We start from the raw sequence: 21275 nt of genomic DNA on the forward strand, positions 1-21275 counted from the left end.
AATGTTTTGTTCCAGGGACCCCCAGAAGCAAAGATTTGAGTTACAAATGTTCGCTTTAAAAAATACATACGTTCAAAGATTTGCACAAATGTTGCGCTATGAGCTTGTAGATCTGCTATGTTTGAATAGCCAAAGAAATCTAAAAATCACACAGATGCGTTCCCGGTCTTAATGGGTTAACCCATGTGAACGAACGTGGATTTCTCGAGGTTTATTGCATCTCTTTTTCTTTTGTTCCTTTTCCCCAACCTGTAGCTGTGAGCCAAGATGAACAGCAGCGGACAGGCCTACCCTCTGGCCTCGCTGTACGTGGGAGACCTGCATTGCGACGTCACAGAGGCCATGCTCTATCAGAAGTTCATTCCCGCGGGACCCATCATGTCCATCCGCGTCTGCCGCGACCTCATCACTCGCAGATCCCTCGGATACGCCTACATAAACTTCCAGCAGCCAGCTGATGGTAATGTCATCCTTTTTTGACCACCTTAAAGAAGCAAAACAATGCTCTCCACCAATTAGACCTGGAACCAGTGGTGTGTTCTGCCGTGTTACGCTATATACGTACTGTGACGTGCAGATTTTAGCCCTCTACTAAAGTAACTAAGTACATTTACCCAAGTACTGTACTTAGGTACAATGCTGAGGTATTTTTTACGTTACTGGAGTATTTCCAATTTGCAGTACTTTAACTTCTACTCCACTACATCTCAGAGGCAAATATTGTACTTTTTACTCCATTACAATTATTTGAAAACTTGAGTTAGTAGTTACTTTGTAGACTTTGATTATTATTACAAAACACATGAACCACTTCAGCCCTATATATATATTTCGGCCATTCTGCACAATGAGACACAACTTAAATGTTTTAATGGTGACAGCCCTACCCATGAATACTCTGAATTTACAGCGGAGTGTGCCCTGGACACCATGAACTATGAGGTCATCAAGGGACGTCCCATCCGAATCATGTGGTCTCAGCGCGACCCTGGACTCAGGAAGTCTGGCGTTGGCAACATCTTCATCAAGAACATGGATGAGTCCATCGACAACAAGGCTCTGTATGACACCTTCTCAGCCTTTGGGAATATTCTGTCCTGTAAGGTACGTTCATTATGCCCCAAGTAGAGTCGTTCCCATACCGATATATATATACCAGTAATCGGAAAAGCTGCCGATACTACTTAAATGTTGGTATCGGCGAGTACGTCAGTAGTATGCCGTTCCGATACCATGTCATTCATCACATGATAAGATTTCATTTGCAGTAATATTTTGAATTGATGCTGCACTACTGTTTTGTATTCTTACTGTGCAATTACCATTATTTTATTATCGAATCGGTACTCTGTATCGACCGATATGCAAGTTATGGCTATCGGTATCGGGAAGGAGAAATGGTATCTATGCTTAAGTCTAGAGATGTGCTAAGTAATATTAAAATGCATCACTGGTCAGAACCCTGGGCATGTCATGTCATAATAGACGAACATTCAGTGTAAACATAGCAGATTGGCCATAGAGATTTGGTGTAGAGGGAAACATGAATGGGACCAAGTATAGACCATGGGGGACACCAGACAATAACGTATAAGTGGTTACTGGCATTGACAGATTAAGTTTTAGACGATTTGAGAAAGAAAAATCAATTGGAATAGTTTTGATACAAAATAAAACACGCTTCAAGATGATCTGATTTATCGAAAAAGTAATCGTCTGAGAAAATATAGTTGCAGCCCTATTTAAGACTACAGACACTATTAACAAATAGCGCCATGGGAATGTGATGCACATTATCAGCCCCATTGCTGGCTGGTGCCTCTTTGAATACAAATCTTTACTATTGACATGATTAATAAAAAAACTTTCCTTCTCAGGTTGTTTGTGATGAGAAAGGCTCAAAAGGCTACGGCTTTGTTCACTTTGAGACGCAGGAGGCTGCAAACCGCGCCATCGAGACCATGAACGGGATGCTACTGAATGATCGCAAAGTGTGAGTTTAAAGGACAAGTTTGTCTTTAACATTAATGGCAACATTCTATTGTGAGGTCATGAAGTCAAATCTGATAAACATGTATTTCTGACTAGTTTTATGTAGGCCGTCAGTGATTTTTCTAGTGCCTTTTTGTCACAAGATCTACTTGATCATTTTCCAATTGGACGGCGGACGTTGGCGATTTGAGTGGATGTTTTTGTCTGGGTTTTCAAATTGCTCTGCGATCGACCAAAAAGACTCCTCGATCGAACGGTCAATCTTAAAGACATGGTTTCCCAAACCCTTTGTCAGATTTGAATGTCCTCAAAATAGAATGGATTTAAGTTCATGTAATGCATTCTTCGTTACCAAAATATTTTAATGTCTACATTTCTCATGTAACTCATTTTCAAACGGCAAATACAATGGTGTCAAATTAGTCTAAGGATGGGACGATAATCGTTATTATCGTTTATCGCGATAAAAAAACGCTCACAATAAGAGAGCGGAGATTTTAATTCATCGTGAAATTGTCCTCCATCAAACACTAGGATGAATTAGCTTTTGTTGAGCTGCAAATTCAGCACTACTTTACCCATTCAATCCGGGAACGCATCTCTGTCATTTTTTATTTCTTTGGCTATTCAAAAATAGCAGATCTACAAGCTCATACAAGCTCATCAAAGAAATCAAAAAATGACACTGATTCTTTCCTGGTCTAAATGGGTTAAACTCTCTATACTTGATAAAACGGTCATATAGTCCCATCCCTAGTTGCATCATAATGTATAGTAATGGTTAACGAATCGTCGCTGTCGGGCAGAAACCTTGTATCTCCAACATTCATATTGTTATTTTTTTCCTCCAGAAACTGATGCACGAACACGAGAGTGTTACACAAAAACAGCATCAGATCTGCAATTGTAGCTGTTATTGAAACATTGTGGAAGTGAAAGTAGTCAAGTCTGTGGGTTTTGTAAATATCGAGCCAATGAACAGTATTGAGCTTAAATATTATATAATATATAAAGTATTGTCGGATCCATTGGAAGTTGAACGCATGGTGTTGGACATGCAAGGTTTCCACCCGACAGTGAAGATGATGCTTATGACTAGGACTGTCACGATTACACATTTAACTTGATGATTAATTGTCACACAAATAATTGCGATTAACGATCTAATTATGTTTTTTGGCATTGAACATTGGAACATATGAACACAAATTAGCCTGGTTCCAGACGAATCTGCCTTTGCAAAATTGCATCGCACTTTAGCCCTCGGCAGATTAGGTCTGGCCCCCCTCAATAGAGATTTCATTTCTCTCCCTCCGAAGTCGTGAGGGACCAATCAGGGCCCAGTATCCAAATGTGGGCGGGCTTATCACCTTATTGGGATCTTTTTGTAACCGCCCCTTGGAAAAAAATCTATCATTGATAGGGACCAGACTAATATCCACGCAGTGTGTCGTGTGATATTGTCTGGCCACGCGAGGCTAAACACAAATTACATTTCCATTTGGTTTTTAGGCTTCATAATCACAAATTGCACAGGGCAGACATAATAATGAATGCAAAGAAATTACTGACACATTTAGTAATATTATGCTTTTCTTTTCTTTTTTCCCGCTAAAATAGCTGAGAAGCTTACAACATGCGACATGTTGTAAGCTTCTAGATCAGCTATTTCTGCTATTTTTTGAAAATGTTTGAACATGGAAACGATTATGATGATTTATGCAAAACAATTGCTATTATCTCAAATAATTGCGATGATGTAATAATTGTGACAGGCCTACTTATGACTGTGTTCATTCAGCCTTGTTGTAGCACAGACCACAGTGGACTCTTTGCAGATAACCTTCTGTGTGTTCTTGCTCAGCCTAGAAACAAGTGGTGAGTTGGGAGACTCTGGCATTGCCAGCCCAAAAGCCAATTTCCTGGGTGAAACATGTCAGTTGTCCCACTCCCGGAGTAGGTCAGTAAACTGTGTTATGTGAACTGGCATGACTATGATGAACGCTGAAACGGGATCCGCCTTGCAGAATCTTGACAACAATTTAATTCAGAACTCTTGTGTATAATATTGTGTGCATCCTATGTCACTCTGTCATTTGTTTTTCTCCCATTTTGTAATGACGGGTGGATCATTTTCATTTATTTTAAATATCATTTGGCCTGCATGCGCATATCTGGCATATTTCATTACAGAACCATTTGGAAATTAGAACTGACCTAAGTTTGTTCTTAAATGTCCCTCTTCTGTTTTTTGTTTTTTTCCCTCTTGATGGTGGATTCCGTTTTTCAGATTCGTTGGCCACTTCAAGTCCCGAAAGGAGAGAGCGGTGGAATTCGGGGCCAAAGCCATGAAGTTCACCAACGTCTACATCAAAAACTTTGCCGAAGACTACACCGACGAACAGCTCATGGAAGTCTTCTCCAAGTTTGGTAAGATCCCATGGAACTGTCATGTCTTTCAGTGTGCTTATGCTTGATTTATACTTGGCTGCACATGAAAATAGCCAATCTACATAAAGCATAAAGATTGGCTATTTTCTGCGTGAGCCACCGCTGTTCAACTATATATAAATCAGGTTTGAGCCCATTCAATCCGGCAACGCAACTTTAGATTTCTTTGGCTATTCAAAAATAGCAGATATACAAGCTCATAGCATGGCACAGAGTGCCGCGCTATGAGCTTGTAGATCAGTTTTTTTGGTTTGTTTTGAATATTTGATTTGAATATATATATATATTTTTAAAGGGAACATTTTTTAATCAAATCTTTGCTTCTGGGGGTCCCTATTACAAAATATTTTGAGATGAGGGTCCGCGGCCAAATACATCCTGGAGTCCTTGACATGAAAAGGTTTGAGAACCACTGCTATAGAAACATACGTTTTTCAAAAAAACTGAATGTGTGCAAATCATTGAATATATAGGCTACATACTGTACATTCTTAACTCATTTTAAACTGTTCTAAAGTGACACAGTAGTAGGCCTTTATGCGTTCCCGGATTGAATGGGTTAGGCTAATAGGGCGATTGTTCTGTCCTTTTTTAATTTTGTAATGTTTCATATGAAGATGAGTTTTGTACTCTGTGCTCTACATGTCCTGTCCAGGCAGAACTCTCAGTGTGAGAGTGATGAAGGATGAGAGGGGACGTTCCCGCGGATTCGGTTTCGTCAACTACTACAGCCACGAGGATGCTCAGAAGGTAAATGCTAAAAGAGCACAAGGCATGATGCACCGACTCACCAATACTGTATTATATAAGTCTCTCAAAGCGTATAGGTGCCCTACACGTCAAATACGAAAGAAAGGACAGCCGTAATGTAAAATATTGCAGCCAGGATGGCCTTCTGTGTGTGTGTGTGTGTGTGTGTGTGTGTGTGTGTGTGTGTGTGTGTGTGTGTGTGTGTGTGTGTGTGTGTGTGTGTGTGTGTGTGTGTGCTTGCGTGCCTGCACCGCCTTACCGATACTGTGTGTCAGTGTGGCTGGCAATAATAAATAGCGTTGTCAGGTCGGCCTACAGTACAGTATGTGGTTGATGTGTAAACTTGGTGTTGGACCTTCTTATCACAACTCTGTAAGACAGGGGTGATGCAACGTTGATGATGGAGAGGGCCACTACATTTCCACACTCACTCCAGAGGGCCACATTGCATATACTTTCGGGCCATTCTATGTCACACAAAAATAGCAGAAATAGCCGATCTACAAGCTCAAAAACGCGTCACACTGCGACGCATTTTGAGCTTGCAGATCGGCTATTTTTGCTATTTTTTTAATTGGAATCCTGATTTTATTTTATTTTCCTATTTTTGAATTGGAATTTTGAAAAGTTAAACTTTTATTTAATTTCAAATCCATTTAGTTATACTTATGTTAACTTTGTTAACTTAAATACAAATACACTGGACACAAAAAAGACAATAGAATTGTAATTCTAGTCATTAAGCTACTAATATAGACTGAAGTAATTAAAGTGGGTCATGTTTGCATGTTTGGAATTGTATGAAATCAATGAAAATCAATAGCTGAAATCAATAATATATCACTATTCGGATATTAATATATTATATATATATTCCAGTTGCCCATGTATGCTGTAAAAGGTAGTAATGTCTTGCTCCGACTTATTTGAATGAGTGTCAGTTTAGGCCAATGTGGACACATGCAGAATCTGAGATCTGATCTGCCACATCCCATTACAAAAGAAAAGGGTAACTACACCCATGTTAACATCTTCTCATCTGGACTTGCTGGGCTACTCACCGGTGTTAAGTTAGACAGCAAGCTCTGAATTGGATCTTAGTCTTTGCCAGACCCAAGGGGTCAGGCTTACATGAGGCTTTGTATCTGTTTTCTCCATACATGGGCATGGTCACTTTGTCCCCCGGCCCCAGCCAAAAAAGTCTGTCCCCCTTTCGTCATAGAAGGGACATAGAAGGGACACACGTCATGCGAAGCCCGGTCATTCAGATTTCAACCACTAGGGGTCTGGCAGTACCAGGTCTCCTGGTTCCCTTGTTTAGTCTTATGGTGGCCATGCAATCAACATCTATGTGTTTAACCTCCTACCATAGCAATCATGACGTCAAACTCTCTGTCCAATTAGAGCACAGCAGTGACGTACCAACTTTCGACAGTTTGGAGTATAAATAAACATGTCGGTAATACACTGACTTAGATTTGACATAGTAAATCACTTAAGCTTCTTTTTTGAAGTTCAGTTTTAGTAGCAGTAGAAACAAACCATTAAACAGGTTTCCTGTGAAGCGGAGACGCTTGTGTCTACGATTCATTCTGTCTTTCAGAAAGGCTTCTGATTGGTAACTATGTTTCTGAGGTTTTTCCTACTCTGTACGCTGGTCGTGGCCAGCACGTGGTCAGCCCTGATCATGGAGGAAGAGGGTGTCCTGGTGCTGAAGAGAAGTAACTTCGACGAGGCGTTGAAAGCTCACCCGAACCTTCTGGTGGAATTCTATGCCCCTTGGTGCGGTCACTGCAAAGATCTGGCCCTTGAGTATGCCAAGGTGGCCGGCATGTTGAAGGCAGAGCGTTCAGATTTCCGCCTGGGTAAGGTAGACGCCACGGAGGAGACAGAGCTGGCCAAGGAGTATGGCATCCTGGGATACCCGACCATCAAGTTATTCCAGGGAGGAGAAAAGCAGTCCCCCAAAGAGTACTCTTCTGGCAGGCAGGCTGAGGACATCATCGAGTGGATTAAGAAACGCTCAGGCCCAGCTTTTGTCACCCTGGCAGAGGTCACGCAGGCAGAGTCCATGATCGCAGACAGCAAGGTGGCGGTCATTGGCTTCTTCAGGGATACTCAGTCTGATGATGCCAAGGCCTTCATTGAAGCAGTGGAAGCTGTAGATGACGTTACGTTTGGGATGACGTCTGAGGATGCCGTGTACTCAAAGTTCGAGGTGTCCAAGGATGGCGTTGTCCTCTTCAAGAACTTTGATGAGGGCCGTAACGCCTTTGACGGAGAGCTTACCACACCTAACCTCCTGGCTTTCATTAAGGCCAACCAGTTTCCTTTGGTCATTGAGAATGCAGTGAAGACTGCCCCTAAAATCTTAAGAGAATTCAAGGACCACATCCTTATGTTTGTGTCCAAGGCTGCTCCTGACTTTCAGGACAAAATGCACCAATTCAGGAAGGCAGCGAAAGTCTTCAAGGGCCAGATCCTGTTCATCTTAATGGACATTGACGTGGATGAGAACCAGCACATCATGGAGTTTATCGCCCTGAAGAAGGAGCAATGCCCCACCCTCCGTCTGCTCAACCTAGACGATGAGATGACAGAGTTCAAGCCAGACAACGAGGCCATCACCGCTGAGAGCATCATCGAGTTCTGCACACTCTACCAGGAGCGCAAACTGGAGCCCTCTCTCATGAGTCAGGGAGTTCCCAAAGACTGGGACAAAAACCCTGTCTGGGTCCTGGTGGGCAAGAACTTCAGAGAAGTTGTCTTAGATCCCACCAAGAACGTCTTTGTAGAGATGTATACACCCTGGTGTGAACACTGCAAGAAGCTGGCCCCCGTCTGGGACAAACTGGGAGAGAAGTACAAAGACCGCAAGGATGTCATAGTGGCCAAGATTGACTTCACGACCAACGACGTTGGGTCAATTGATGCCCACACCTTCCCCACCCTTAAATTCTTCCCCGCAGGAGACGGTAGAAAGGTCATCGACTACACCGGGGAGAAAACGCTGGAGGGCTTCGTCAAATTCCTGGAGAGTGGAGGCAAGGAGGGTGGCACCCCGGCTGAAGATCTGGACTCGCATGACGAGTTATAAGGGCGGGGCATTCCCCACACTCGAGCACTTCGACTGGTCTGCACGTGTTTATTGTTTTGCAGGGGTGACTTTGGTCTTCCTCTGAGTTAAATATTATGTTCTCTGTCGGTGGTCTCAATTCATTTGCAAGGTGCTCTCTAATACCCTTGGTTGTTATTCCTGTCATCTTCAGTATTTTGCATCAATGAACAATGGTTCTGATCTATGATGGGTAAAAGATGAACCCATTAAGACCGGGAACGCATCTGAGTCATTTTTAGATTTCTTTAGGCTATTCAAAAATAGCAGATGTACAAGCTCATAGCGTGGCACCGAGTGCTGCGCTATGAGCTTGTAGATCTGCTATTTTTGTAAAATTGTGAAAATTTGTGCAAATCTTTGAATATATATGTATATTTTTTTAAAGCGTTAGGATTTAGAAAACATTTTTTTAAATCGGCCTCAGGTCTTAATAGGTTAAGGCTGGTATTGCTACATTGACATGGTCAATGCAATCTGAAAATGTTTTGTGCCAGGGACCCCCATAGAAGACAAGATATTTGTTAAAAAATGCTAAATTATTTAAAAAGAAATCACTTTTAACAAAGGTTTCAAAAATAGCAGATGTACAAGCTTGCAGTGCGGCACAAAGTGGCGCACTGGGAGCTTGTATATCTGTTATTTTTGAGAACGACTGTTCTAAACCAGTGGTTCTCAACCTTTTCAGGCCGGCACTCAACAAAACAATCATATTTGAACTGGGGACCCCCCAAAATGATCATATTTGAACTGGACGCCTCGCAACACGTGGCGTTGTGAACTTGTAGATCGGCTATTTAAAAAAATCTTGCCTCTTGTAATATTTGACAATTTGGCCAATATTTGGCCAGTTTTTATAGTGTGATTTACTTTTGATGCAGTCATTTTTTATTTTTGCCTTTTTCTTTTCTTTATTTTTTTAGGTATTAAAAGGGTCTTAAAAGTCCTTAAATTGTCACTTCACTGTCATCTGGGGACCCCCCAAAATCATGTGCGGACCCCCCTTGGGGTCCCGACCCACAGGTGTTAGAGCCACTGTTCTAAACAACTGTTCTAAATCCTAGAGTTTTCTGAAAAACGTACGTTGCTAGCCAGACAAAAAAATTACACAGATTCTTTCCCGGTTTTAATGGGTTAACAGGATTTTTCTTTTTTTTAACCTAAAGAAAAACATTTTCCTTTCTCAAGGTCACATACATGTGTTTTATTTTTCTTCCTTTTTTTTCTAGGCAGTGGAGGAGATGAACGGGAAAGAGCTGAATGGGAAAGTTCTCTATGCCGGGCGGGCTCAGAAGAGGATGGAACGGCAGGGGGAGCTAAAGCGCAAGTTTGACCAGATCAAACAGGACCGAATCCAACGCTACCAGGTACAGCTAGCTACACCCAGGACCATGCACGCTCTCAGTTCAATTAACCCATTAAGGCCTGAGTTTCTGATTCTACAAAATGTCTTCTAAATCCTAACAGTTTTTTGATAAAAACGTATGTTGGTATATCAGTGGTTCGCCGACTTTTTCATGTCAAGGACCCCAAAATGTATATGTATTTAACCGCCCCCATCAAAATATTTTGTTCCAGGGACCCCCCAGAAGCAAAGATTTGAGTTACAAATGTTCGCTTTAAAACACATATATTCAAAGATTTGCACACATTTTCTTGATTTTTCAAAAATAGCAGATCTACAAGCTCATAGCGCGGCACTCGGTGCCGTGCTATGAGCTTGTATATCTGCTATTTTTGAATAGCCAAAGTGTAAAATAATGCTTTTTAGCTCAAGCTCGGCTTTGCTTCTGTGTTGATTCCAGGGAGTGAATTTGTACGTGAAGAACCTGGACGATGGCATAGATGATGAGAGACTGCGCAACGAGTTTGCTCCATATGGGACCATCACTAGTGCCAAGGTAGTAGCTCCTCCTTACAGGACCATCACTAGTGCCAAGGTGGTAGGAACAGGGCGCAGGGGTGATGCAACTTTGATGATGGAGAGGGTCACTCTATTGCCACACTCACTCCAGATATTGCATATACTGTCGGGCAGACAGACTCTTCGTATTTCAACTTTTTTCCATAAATTAATGTCATACTTCACCATTCTATGTCACACAAAAGTGGCAAAAATAGCCGATCTACAAGCTCAAAAAAATAATAATATTTTTGGATTGGAATCCTGATTTTTTTTTATTATTATTTTTTTTTTATTGGAATCCTGAAAAGTTACATTTTTATTTAATTTTAAATGCATTTAGTTATAGTTATGTACATTTTATGAACTTAAATACAAATATATTGGACATAAAAAAGACAATAGAATTTTTATACTAGCCATTAAGCTACTAATATAGACTGAAGTAATTAAAGTGGGTTATGTTTGGAATTGTAAACAGCTGAAATCAATATTATATCAGTGTTCCGATATTAACCTGAGGGCCGCATTAAGTGAAGGTGGGGGCCGCATGTGGCCCCCGCACCGCCAGTTGCTCATGTATGGTACAGGGTATGGATTAGCTGGGGGTGTGGGGGAACACAACCAGCAGCAAAGACGGCAACCCCCTTACTCCAATGCCGGCCAATTCTGCACCTCACTGATCCTTCCCTGTGTCTTTTTTATTTTATTTTTATTTAACCTTTATTTATACAGGTGAAGATCCCATTCCCATCTCTTTTTACGAGGGAGCCCTGTTCAGTTTAGCAGCAGGACAACGTTGGAACGTAGTACACGACACAACCTAACAATCACATGAAAACAGAAACAACTTAAACTAGAAAAAGTGCTCCTCGGAGCACAAGTCTCCGCCAGCAGACTTGTGTTGGGAATGTTGGGAATGTTCTAATTCTTATGTTCTAATTCTTACAAAAAATAGAACATGTTACTGTGTCATAGTAACATGACACAAGTGTCCTATCCGTCTGTATAACTGTCCTATCCATCCTGTCTGTATAAGTGTCCTATCCGTGTCCTATCCGTCCTGTCTGTATAAGTGTCCTATCCGTCCTGTCTGTATAAGTGTCCTATCCGTCCTGTCTGTGTAAGTGTCCTATCTGTCCTGTCTGTGTAAGTGTCCTATCTGTCCTGTCTGTGTAAGTGTCCTATCCAATTGTTACAGTATCCGCCATTTCTCAGCCATTTAGTGATTATTCCTGTCTTACCTCACTTTGAAAGAGGCAAAGACTCTTTCAAAGTGACACATGTATTTATAGCCCGTTATATGTCACTAGCCAATCAGATCACACTATTTCACCGTATTGTCAAGTGTCACGTGAGGCTCGACCAATGTTTGCTTGGCTGACGGAAAGTGAAAACAAACTCTCCTGGCGGAGACAACTAGAAAATGTGCTCCTCGGAGCACAGGTCTCCGCCAGTACTGTTCCTGATTAATCCTGTCTTACCTCACTTCAAAAGATATAAATGATCTTTTGAAGTGACACACCTATTTATAGGTCTCTATTTCATCATGCGTCTCGCTAGCCAATCAAAGCACACCCTTTCAACATATTGTCACGTGTCACGTGAAGCTTGACCAATGTTAGCTTGGTGGACACACGGAAGGACGAGAACGAAACCATAGTCTCCTGGCTGAGACAAATAGATCAAGTGCAAACAAAGTCATAAGGCAGGAGAATGATTAGCACACTTTGGGAATACATAAAAGAACCATTGAGGTAGGGAAGCAGCAAGTGCACTGTCCAATGGGAGTCTGTCTTTCGCTTTACTGTAGGCAGTGGTGTAACGTAACTAAGTATTTTCTATTTTACTGGAGTATTTCCAATTTTCAATACTTTTCTACTCCAATACATCTCAGAGGAAAATATTGTACTTTCACTCCACCACAATTATTTGAAAACTTTAGTTACTTTGCACATGTAAATGATTATATTATAAAACATGCATTAAACACTTCAGCCCTACATAGGCTATACATAGGCTATTTGAAAATAGCTGATCTACAAGCTCACAACGCGTTGTGAGCTTGTAGATCTGCTATTTTCAAATATTTTAGTACTTTTACTTTTGGTATTTTAAGTACATTTTGATGCCAATACTCAAGTAACATTTTGAACACAGACCTTTTACTCGTAACAGAGTATTTTTATATTGCGGTATTGCTACTTTTACTTAAGTAAAAAAAAATATCTGAGTACTTCTTCCACCACTGTATCCTGCACAGGTCATGACTGACGGCGGCCACAGCAAAGGCTTTGGATTCGTGTGCTTCTCGTCGCCCGAGGAGGCCACCAAAGCGGTGACGGAGATGAACGGCCGCATCGTGGCCACCAAGCCGCTGTACGTGGCCCTGGCCCAGAGGAAGGAGGAGCGCAAGGCCATCCTCACCAACAAGTACATGCAGAGACTGGCCACCGTGAGGGCCATGCCCGGCCCCATGATGGACTCCTACCAACAGGCCGGATACTTCATGTCCACCGTGCCACAGGTAAAGACCCCCCTCCATGCGCTGTGAGCCCCCTCCCCTCCGCCAGATCTACAAGCTCATAGCGCGGCACAGAGTGCAGCGCTATGAGCTTGTAGATCTGCTTTTATTTTTTTAAACCGTGAAAATTTGTGCAAATATTAGAATCTTTCTTTTTTTAAAGGGAACATTTTTGACTCAAATCTTTGCTTCTGGGGATCCCTATTACAAAAGATTTTGAGATGGGGGTCCGCGACCAAATACATATAATTTTGGGGTCTTTGACATGAAGATTTTATAGTATGGTATTTGATATAGTATTTAATAATAATATACTTAGTAAATTCTATACCCCAAAATATATTGTATATATAAACATGTTATGTGAAATGTAAACTCTTTGTTTGTTTCAGCCGCCGACTCGATCGTTCTACAACCACAATGCTGTCAGCACCATCCGTACCCCCCCACCACCCCGCTGGACCACTGCACAGCCCCCGAGACCCCAGGGTAAATACAGTGTGTGGGTAAATACCAGTGGTGTAAAGTAAAATCGCAGATCTACAAGCTCACAACGCGTCGCCATGCGACGCGTTGTGAGCTTGTAGATCTGCTATTTTCAAACATTGTATTACTTTTGGTACGTTTAAGTATATTTTGATGCCAATACTTCTGTACTTTTACTCGAGTAACATTTTGAACACAGGTTTTTTACTTGTAACAGAGTTTTTCTACATTGTGGTATTGCTAGTGTGTGTGTGTGTGTGTGTGTGTGTGTGTGTTAGAGATAGCATGCACCTTTGACCTTAGCCTAGAGGAGGCCTTTATGACCACGGTCATTAAATACCAACCACTCCTACATACCATCTCAAAGCTGGGCTATAGGTGCAGACTATTTGTTTTTATATTCGGCAGCCTGGGACATTATACCCACAGACTAGTTGTTAGAGGGTTTCAACAACTTAGGATGCTCAAAAAGACTGGCAAAGTATTGTGCTATCTCTGCTATAATTGGCAGTCACCATATACCATATATGGCCATATATGCTATTGTATCATGAAAACATGCCATGATTTTGTGAATGTAACCCTTCTCCTTTATGTGGACATAAATAAATTGTGTGTGTGTGTGTGTGTGTGTGTGTGTGTGTGTGTGTGTGTGTGTGTGTGTGTGTGTGTGTGTGTGTGTGTGTGTGTGTGTGTGTGTGTGTGTGTGTGTGTGTGTGTGTGTGTGTGTGTGTGTGTGTGTGTGTGCGTTTGTGCATGTGCGCAGTTATGTAGACATGCTTGCTTGAGCATATGGTCGCTGTCAGTGAGGTACCTTGCATGTCCAAAACCACTGCTTTTCAGGAAATGTAGAAAAAAGAACCATGTGTTCCAATGAATCCAATGTAATGTATTTAATCACAACACAAGCTCTTGTTAATACTTTTCATTGATTCAATATTTACGAAGCCCACGGACACACTTAACCACTTTCAGCCTGGTGTCTGAGTATGAAACGGGGCATTATTTCATGAGAAAAAAACATAAAAAGATCATTTAGACCGGGAAAGAATCTGTGTATTTTTTAGATTTCTTTGGCTATTCAAAAATAGCAGATATACAAGCTCATAGTGCGGCACTCAGTGCCACGCATTGAGCTTGTAGATCTGCTATTTATTTTTTATAGTGAAAATATGTGCACATCTTTGAATATATGTTTTTAAAGCAGACATTCGTAACTCAAATCTTTGCTTCTGGGGATTCTACAAATTCTTCTAAATCCTAACATTTTCCTGAAACATTTATGTTGCTATAATATTAGTGGTTCTCAAACTTTTTCATGTCAAGGACCCCCAAAATGATATGTATTTGGCTGCGGACCCCCAACTCAAAATATTTTGTTCCAGGGACCCCCAAATGTTTGCTTTAAAATATATATATATTCAAGATTTGCACAGAGATTTTCAAGATTTTTCAAAAATAGATCTACAAGATCTACAATATTGTGTATCATTCTGCTATTTTTGAATAGCCAAAGTATAAAATAATGGTTAAAGTGGTTAAAATCTAAAATGACACAGATGCGTTCCCTGGTCTTAATGGGTTAAACATGGAGCTACAAGGTTTCTCCCTGACAGAGATGCTGTAGAACAGAGAGGAGATAATAATGTACTCCATGCTGACACTGTGTCTCTTGTTGTTGTAGGCCCGTACCCCGCCCAGTATGTGGGCAGTGCTTTCCCCCGCCGTGCGTCCACTCCCATCGCCACGGTCAGACAGGCGTCCACCCAGGCCCCACGCATCGCCAACTACACACAGAGGACAAGTAAGACACCGCAGCAGCAGCAGCGCCGCCGCCGTGTGGCCATGTGAAGAACGGGAAATAAGACCACTGGTATAGAGCAGTGGTTCTCAACCTTTTCAGGCCGCGGCCCCCCCAAAAGAATCATATTTGATCTGGGGACCCCCCAAAAGAATCATTTTTGAACTGGGGACCCCCCAAAATAATCATTTTTGAACTGGGGACCCCATAATCATATTTGAACTGGGGACCCCCCAAAATAATCATATTTGAACTGGGGGACCCCCCAAAATAATCATATTTGAACTGGGGACCCCCCAAAATAATCATATTTGAACCGGGGACACACCCACCCTGACAAGCACTTGGAATTATAGGAGTTGAAGCATTACATTTAGTCTGACTATGTTCCACAGATAAATATTCTGAAAATAGCCAATCTACGAGTTTGTAGATTGACTATTATTATATCATTATATTATTATATATTAGATATTATCATCTATATATTATATTATTATATCACAAGTTTTGCCTCTTTCTTATATTAATTGACAATTTGGCCAATGTTTGTTTGTTATAGTATAGTTTGTTGATTACTTTAGATTTTTTGGGGGGTATTAAAAAGATAAATTGTCACTTTACTGTCATCTGGGGGTCCCCCCCAAAATCATGTGGGGACCCCCCGTCCCGACCCACAGGTTGAGAGGCACTGGTAGAGATGACCGGATAGTTCCTCCACCGCATAATGACAACTCCCCCGGTTACATTCACTCTCCTATGTAAATAAATCAACACAAAAATACGGCCTATAGCGATTGTCTTAGAAAAGCAAAAAGTTAATCAGCTCGCACATTTCAACACTTAACCCATTCAATACAGCAACGCATCTGTGTCATTTTAGATAGTAGCTGTAACCATTATTTTATACTTTGGCTATTCAAAAATAACAGATATACAAGTTCATAGCGCAGCACTTGGTGCCGTGCTATGAGCTTGTAGATCAGTATTTTCTTTTGAAAAATCGTGAATATTTGGGCAAATCTTTGAATATATATTTTTTCAAGGGAACGTTTGTAACTCAAATCTTTGCTTCGGGGGGGGGGGGGGGGGGGGGGTCCCTGGAACAAAATATTTTGAGATGGCGGTCCGTGGCCAAATGCATGTAATGTTGGGGGTCCTTTGAAAATTATGAAACAGTTAGAGCACCACTGATATTTAGCAGCATACGTTTTTCAGAAATCTGTTAGGATTTAGAAGACATTTGTAGATGCGTTCCCGGTTTGAATGGGTTAAACCGAAGGCTTCAGTTGCCCTAGTGTCTCTCTCTCTCTCTCGCTCTCTTTGGTCCAGACAACATCGGTACTCAGACGGCAGGGAGCCGCACCGACATGCAGGGCATGGTCCGAGGCAACCAGTACAAGTACCCTCCTGGACCCAGGAACGCTCACCAGATCATTACTATTCCTATCCCTACTCCCATTCCCATGCCCAGACAGCAGGTACAGCACACACTAGTGTTGATTTTGACTGCAAATTTTGATTCAGTTTTAGTCATAGTCTTTTGAATCAAATTCCTTTTAGTTTTAGTCACATTTTAGTCACCTGAAATGTTTCACTGTTAGTCTAGTTTTAGTCGACTAAATATCATAAGATTATAGTCGACTAAATCTACAGTTGATTTAGTCGACTAAAATGTATTTTGGCGGTGCCTTGATGGCGTCGTAATGACTGATTTTATACTTGGATTTTATACAAGCTCACAATGCGTTGTGAGCTTGTAGATCTGCTATTTTCAGAGTGCAACACCAGAGCGCAACCAAGCATAAAATTACTCAGTTAGTTAGTTCTACCGGATCTCTTCTCCACTCGTCCCTCTCTAACATTTTAGTCTATATTTAGTTTTAATCATCATAGCTTAGTTTTTATTACGTTTTTATTTAGTTTTCGTCAGTGAAAAAAGGTAGTCGCCGAAAGATTTTCGTCATAGTTTTAGTCGACAAAATCAACACTGGTACACACAGTGGTGGATAGCATAACTAAGTACATTTACTTAGACCAGGGGTCTTCAACGTTTTTCAAGGCAAGGACCCCCTAGCCGAGAGAGGGAGATGAAGCAGGGATCTAGCCTGAAGCTGCGTGGAGCTTCAGTCTAAAATTGGCTGCAGTGTGGGCTATTGCAAGGCAGAGGGGATTTGAATTTCCCTAAACCAATCACAAGAGATCCACGGATCCGCCTACATCTGACGTCATTGCACAGCTCGTTTTAGCAGATACTCGCTGATTGGCTTGTCGTTAGACCCACCCCCACCTTCGACTCTCATTGGACGGTACTGGAGGGTATCGAAGATATCCTAGGCTCACATTTCAACACCAGACCAAGAGGCAGTCTACTCAGAGAGTGGGCGGGGTCTATGGTTTGGAACCAGGCTAGCAGGAATCCCCACTTTAAAATTGTGTTGTAGATTAAACTTTTTTTCCCCCCTCTACACCATACCTCTTTGCCAAAAATAGCCAATCTACAAGCTCACGGCGCCACGCAGAGCGAGGCGTTGCGAGCTTGTAGATCTGTTATTTTTGGCTAAGGTTCTCCTCTGAAAAGGGATGCTTAGGGTTCAAGTGGTTCGTGTAAAAATGAATATCATATCACGCAAAGATTTGGCGGCCCCCCTGTAGTAACCTTGAGGACCCCCTGGGGGTCCCAGAACCCCTGTTGAAGACCCCTGACTTAGACAGATGCTAGGTTCATTGTTTACCTGGCATCCCATAGTTTCTTTAATTCTTTTTTGATATGATATTGTTTAGACTTCTTGGTTTATCTATGATCCTAGATTACTGAGGCACTATACTGTCTCTATGCATTCTATGTATGTGTTCACCTTGCTTACTGTAAGTCGCTCTGGATAAAGAGTGTCTGCTAAATGCCTAAATTGGGCTTGAGTACTGTACTTAAAGGTAGGGTAAGTGATTTACTTTGGTTAAAATAAGTGTTAAATAGCTCTATATTCTGATAGTACTCATTGCTATAGAGTGTTCAGTATAAGGAGTCTCCCATGTCTCTCCAGCTCTTTATTAAACAAAAAATGCATTTTCAGTGCTCTCTCCTGATTGGCTTAAATGTTGTCACCTACCTAAAGATGTATTATATTCTGTTTACTAAAGAGCTGGAGAGACCCCTGTGACCGAACAAACGCTCTGTAACAATGATTACTATCACAATATAGTACTTTAAAGGCATTGTAGGGAACATTAAGCCTAAATTTAAGAAATATTTATATATATATTTTTTGCATTTTTTCCCCTCTATCAGCCACTATATAATGATGCTGGGGTGTTTTCCTGCACTGAAACACAGGCCTCTTTCTGAAAACCCTATTTTCCCTATTGTTGTTGTTGTTGTTATATTTGTCCGGTACGTAAGGAAGTCTATGGAAGTCTATGGAGGCATCACCCCCTGGTGGCCGGGAAACGAACTGCACAAACAATAACAATGAGGGAAAATAGGGTTTTCAGAAAGAGTACTGTGTTTCAAAACACCCCAGCATCATTATATAGTGGCTGATAGAGGGGAAAAAATGCTAAAAATATATATATAAATATTTTTTAAATTTAGGCTTAATGTTCCCTACAATGCCTTTAACCTTTTTAACAAAAAAAAAAATGGCCCATGGCCATATTCATGAATATCACTTGGCTGTGTGCTTTGTCATCAGTTTTATCTTGTGTGTTTGTGTTGTAAAGGTTTTTCCTCCCCCACCAGTGATGGTTTATCTTGTGTGTTTGTGTTGTAAAGGTTCTTCCTCCCCCACCAGTGATGGTGGGACCAGCGGTCCACGTTCGAGGCCATGAGCCTCTCACTGCCTCCATGCTGGCTGCCGCGCCGCACATGGACCAGAAACAACTGCTGGGTGTGTAGCAGCATTCCATTTAGTTTTAGTCATCTGAAATGTTTAGTTTTTGTCTAGTTTTAGTCGACTAGATATCATAAGATTATAGTCAGCTAAATCTACAGTTGATTTAGTTGACTAAAATGTATTTTGGCGGTGCCTTGATGGCGTCGTAATGGCTGATTTTACACTTGGCTGCATGCTGAAAATAGCCGATCTAATAGCCGATCTACAAGCTCACAACAGCGCTGTGAGCTTGTAGATCGGCTATTTTCAGAGCTCACAAATGTTTAGTCTAGTTTTTATTTGTTGATGAAATTGGCAATATCTTTAGTCTTAGTTTTAGTCATCATAGCTTAGTTTTTATTTAGTTTTTGGTTAGTTTTCGTCAGTGAAAAAAGGTAGTCGACGAACATTTTTCGTCATAGTTTTAGTCGACGAAATCAACACTGCTCCATTGCAGCCATGTGATCCGCTCAGTTCTGTTATGTATTGTTATAATGACCCTCTTTCTTATCGCCACTGTCTGGCAGAAAGCTTGCATGTCCGAAACCGTTACTTTTCAGGAAATGGGACAAAGAAAAAAAAACTTTACCGGATTGAATGGGTTAATGAAATAAAAAAAGGTGAAATAATTACAAAGATACAAGGTTTCCTGCCCTGACAGTGACTTAATGCTACTGTGTCCTGTAGGTGAGCGCTTGTATCCGCTGATCCAAGCCGTTCAGCCAGTGTTGGCTGGAAAGATCACAGGCATGCTGCTGGAGATCGACAACTCTGAGCTGCTGCACATGCTGGAGTCCCCAGAGTCCCTTCATGCTAAGGCAAGATGATGATGTAGCATTTTAGTCATCAATGCTTGTCATTGTCTATCTGACAGTGGTTCTCAACCTGTGGGTCGGGATGATTTTTTTTTGGGGGGGGGGGGTCCCCAGATGACAGTGACAATTTAAGGACTTTTAAGGCCATCTTAAAATTGTCAAATAATATAAGAAAGATGCAATTAATTGTAGATCTGCTTTTTTCACAATTTTCATCTGTGGAATCGAGTCAAACTAAATGTAATGCCTCAACTCCTACATTCTAAGTGCTTGTCAGGGTGGGGTTCTCCAGTTCAAATGTGATTATTTTGGGGGGGTCCCCAGTTCAAATATGATTATTTTGGGGGGTCCCCAGTTTTTGGGGGGTCGCGGCCTGAAAGGGTTGAGAACCACACATCACACCTTTGGCCATATATCATACATTTCCACACTAATGGCTCTATTTTTGTTTGCTTGTTTACACATTGTCTAAAGAGATTGATTGATTGAATACATTAACAGTTTGCAAACAGTACAGCAAGTGCAATTATGCAATCCATGCCACAAAAAGGGTAAAATGTCATTCTTGTTGGTTGTGGTGGTGTCAGGTTGTTTCCATTGCGGTATTCAATACATTTTGGTGGCAGAAAAGTAGAAAAGTGGTTCAAGATTTTCTGGAAAAGGATTTCACACCAGAGTGGATACACAGTATTGGTGGATATATTGATATAGTGTCATAGCACTTTGTTAAATGCCCAGTGTTCCTTTCTGTTGTGTGAAAAGACTGACATGTCAGTCACGTGTACGTACACACGTTCCAATGTCAGAACATGCACTGCCCTTACTTCAGTCTCATGTCACAGATAACAACTTCCTTATCTCTGCGTGTGACTTCAGCATTTCCATCTCCCCTTTGGGTATCCCATATTAAACACACAGTCTAAAGTTAACCTTAACCACTATATAGCAACACACAGCAAAACCTGTATCACAGTCAGGGTTGGGATGATATGAAAATGTTACGTTTATTGTGGCAAAAATAATTGTGATTAACGAATTCTGCTTAAAACTTAAAATGCCACTTTTGTTAACCACTTGAACCCCCAGCATCCCTATTCTAAGGGAACGTTCACCAAACATAGCATATCTACAAGCTCACAATGTGTTGCGAGCTTGTAGATTTATTTTTGGCGAATAGATTTGTTTAGAGTGAAATAAGAGCGTACCAAATGCGCTCTTTACAGGTCCGTTTTATCACGTATAGAGGGTTTAAGTGGTGCTGAATTAGAGGCTCAACTAAAGCTATTTCATCCTAGTGTATGACGGAGGACAATTTCACGATACATTTAAATCTCTGCGATACGAGATCATTGTGAGCGTTTTTTTAACACGATAAACGATAACGATTATCGTCCCATACCTAATCACAGTGTAACCCATGTTATTTAGAACATAACACTTTGTGTTACTGTACTGGAGGGGTTGGTTGTGCTGGTGAGGTTGTGACTGATGTTTGGTTTTCAGCTGGAGGAAGCGGTTGCTGTGCTGCAGGCCCACCAGGCTAAAGATGACTCTCCTAAGAAGTAA

At 41.4% G+C, this 21275-nt stretch overlaps 2 protein-coding genes across 2 annotated transcripts; both read left to right on the plus strand.

Annotated features, from left to right (window-relative positions):
• Positions 1 to 267: 267 nt before the first annotated feature.
• pabpc1l (poly(A) binding protein, cytoplasmic 1-like) lies at positions 268 to 21275 on the plus strand (the record flags this gene model as incomplete). The annotated part of the gene is made up of 14 exons (XM_084070410.1): positions 268 to 460; positions 911 to 1104; positions 1878 to 1993; positions 4283 to 4422; positions 5099 to 5193; positions 9538 to 9675; positions 10114 to 10209; positions 12475 to 12738; positions 13128 to 13224; positions 14906 to 15025; positions 16355 to 16503; positions 18795 to 18909; positions 19582 to 19712; positions 21213 to 21275. 14 exons carry the CDS (start codon positions 268 to 270, stop codon positions 21273 to 21275), a joined length of 1911 nt encoding a protein of 636 aa, XP_083926536.1.
• On the plus strand, positions 6818 to 8290 carry LOC311053272 (protein disulfide-isomerase-like; the record flags this gene model as incomplete). The annotated part of the gene is made up of 1 exon (XM_084068732.1): positions 6818 to 8290. The coding sequence occupies one exon, from the start codon at positions 6818 to 6820 to the stop codon at positions 8288 to 8290; it is 1473 nt and encodes a 490-aa protein (XP_083924858.1).

Source organism: Gymnoscopelus microlampas, assembly GCF_963454915.1.
Source record: "Gymnoscopelus microlampas genome assembly, chromosome: 10".
Classification (NCBI taxonomy): Eukaryota; Metazoa; Chordata; class Actinopteri; order Myctophiformes; family Myctophidae; genus Gymnoscopelus; species Gymnoscopelus microlampas.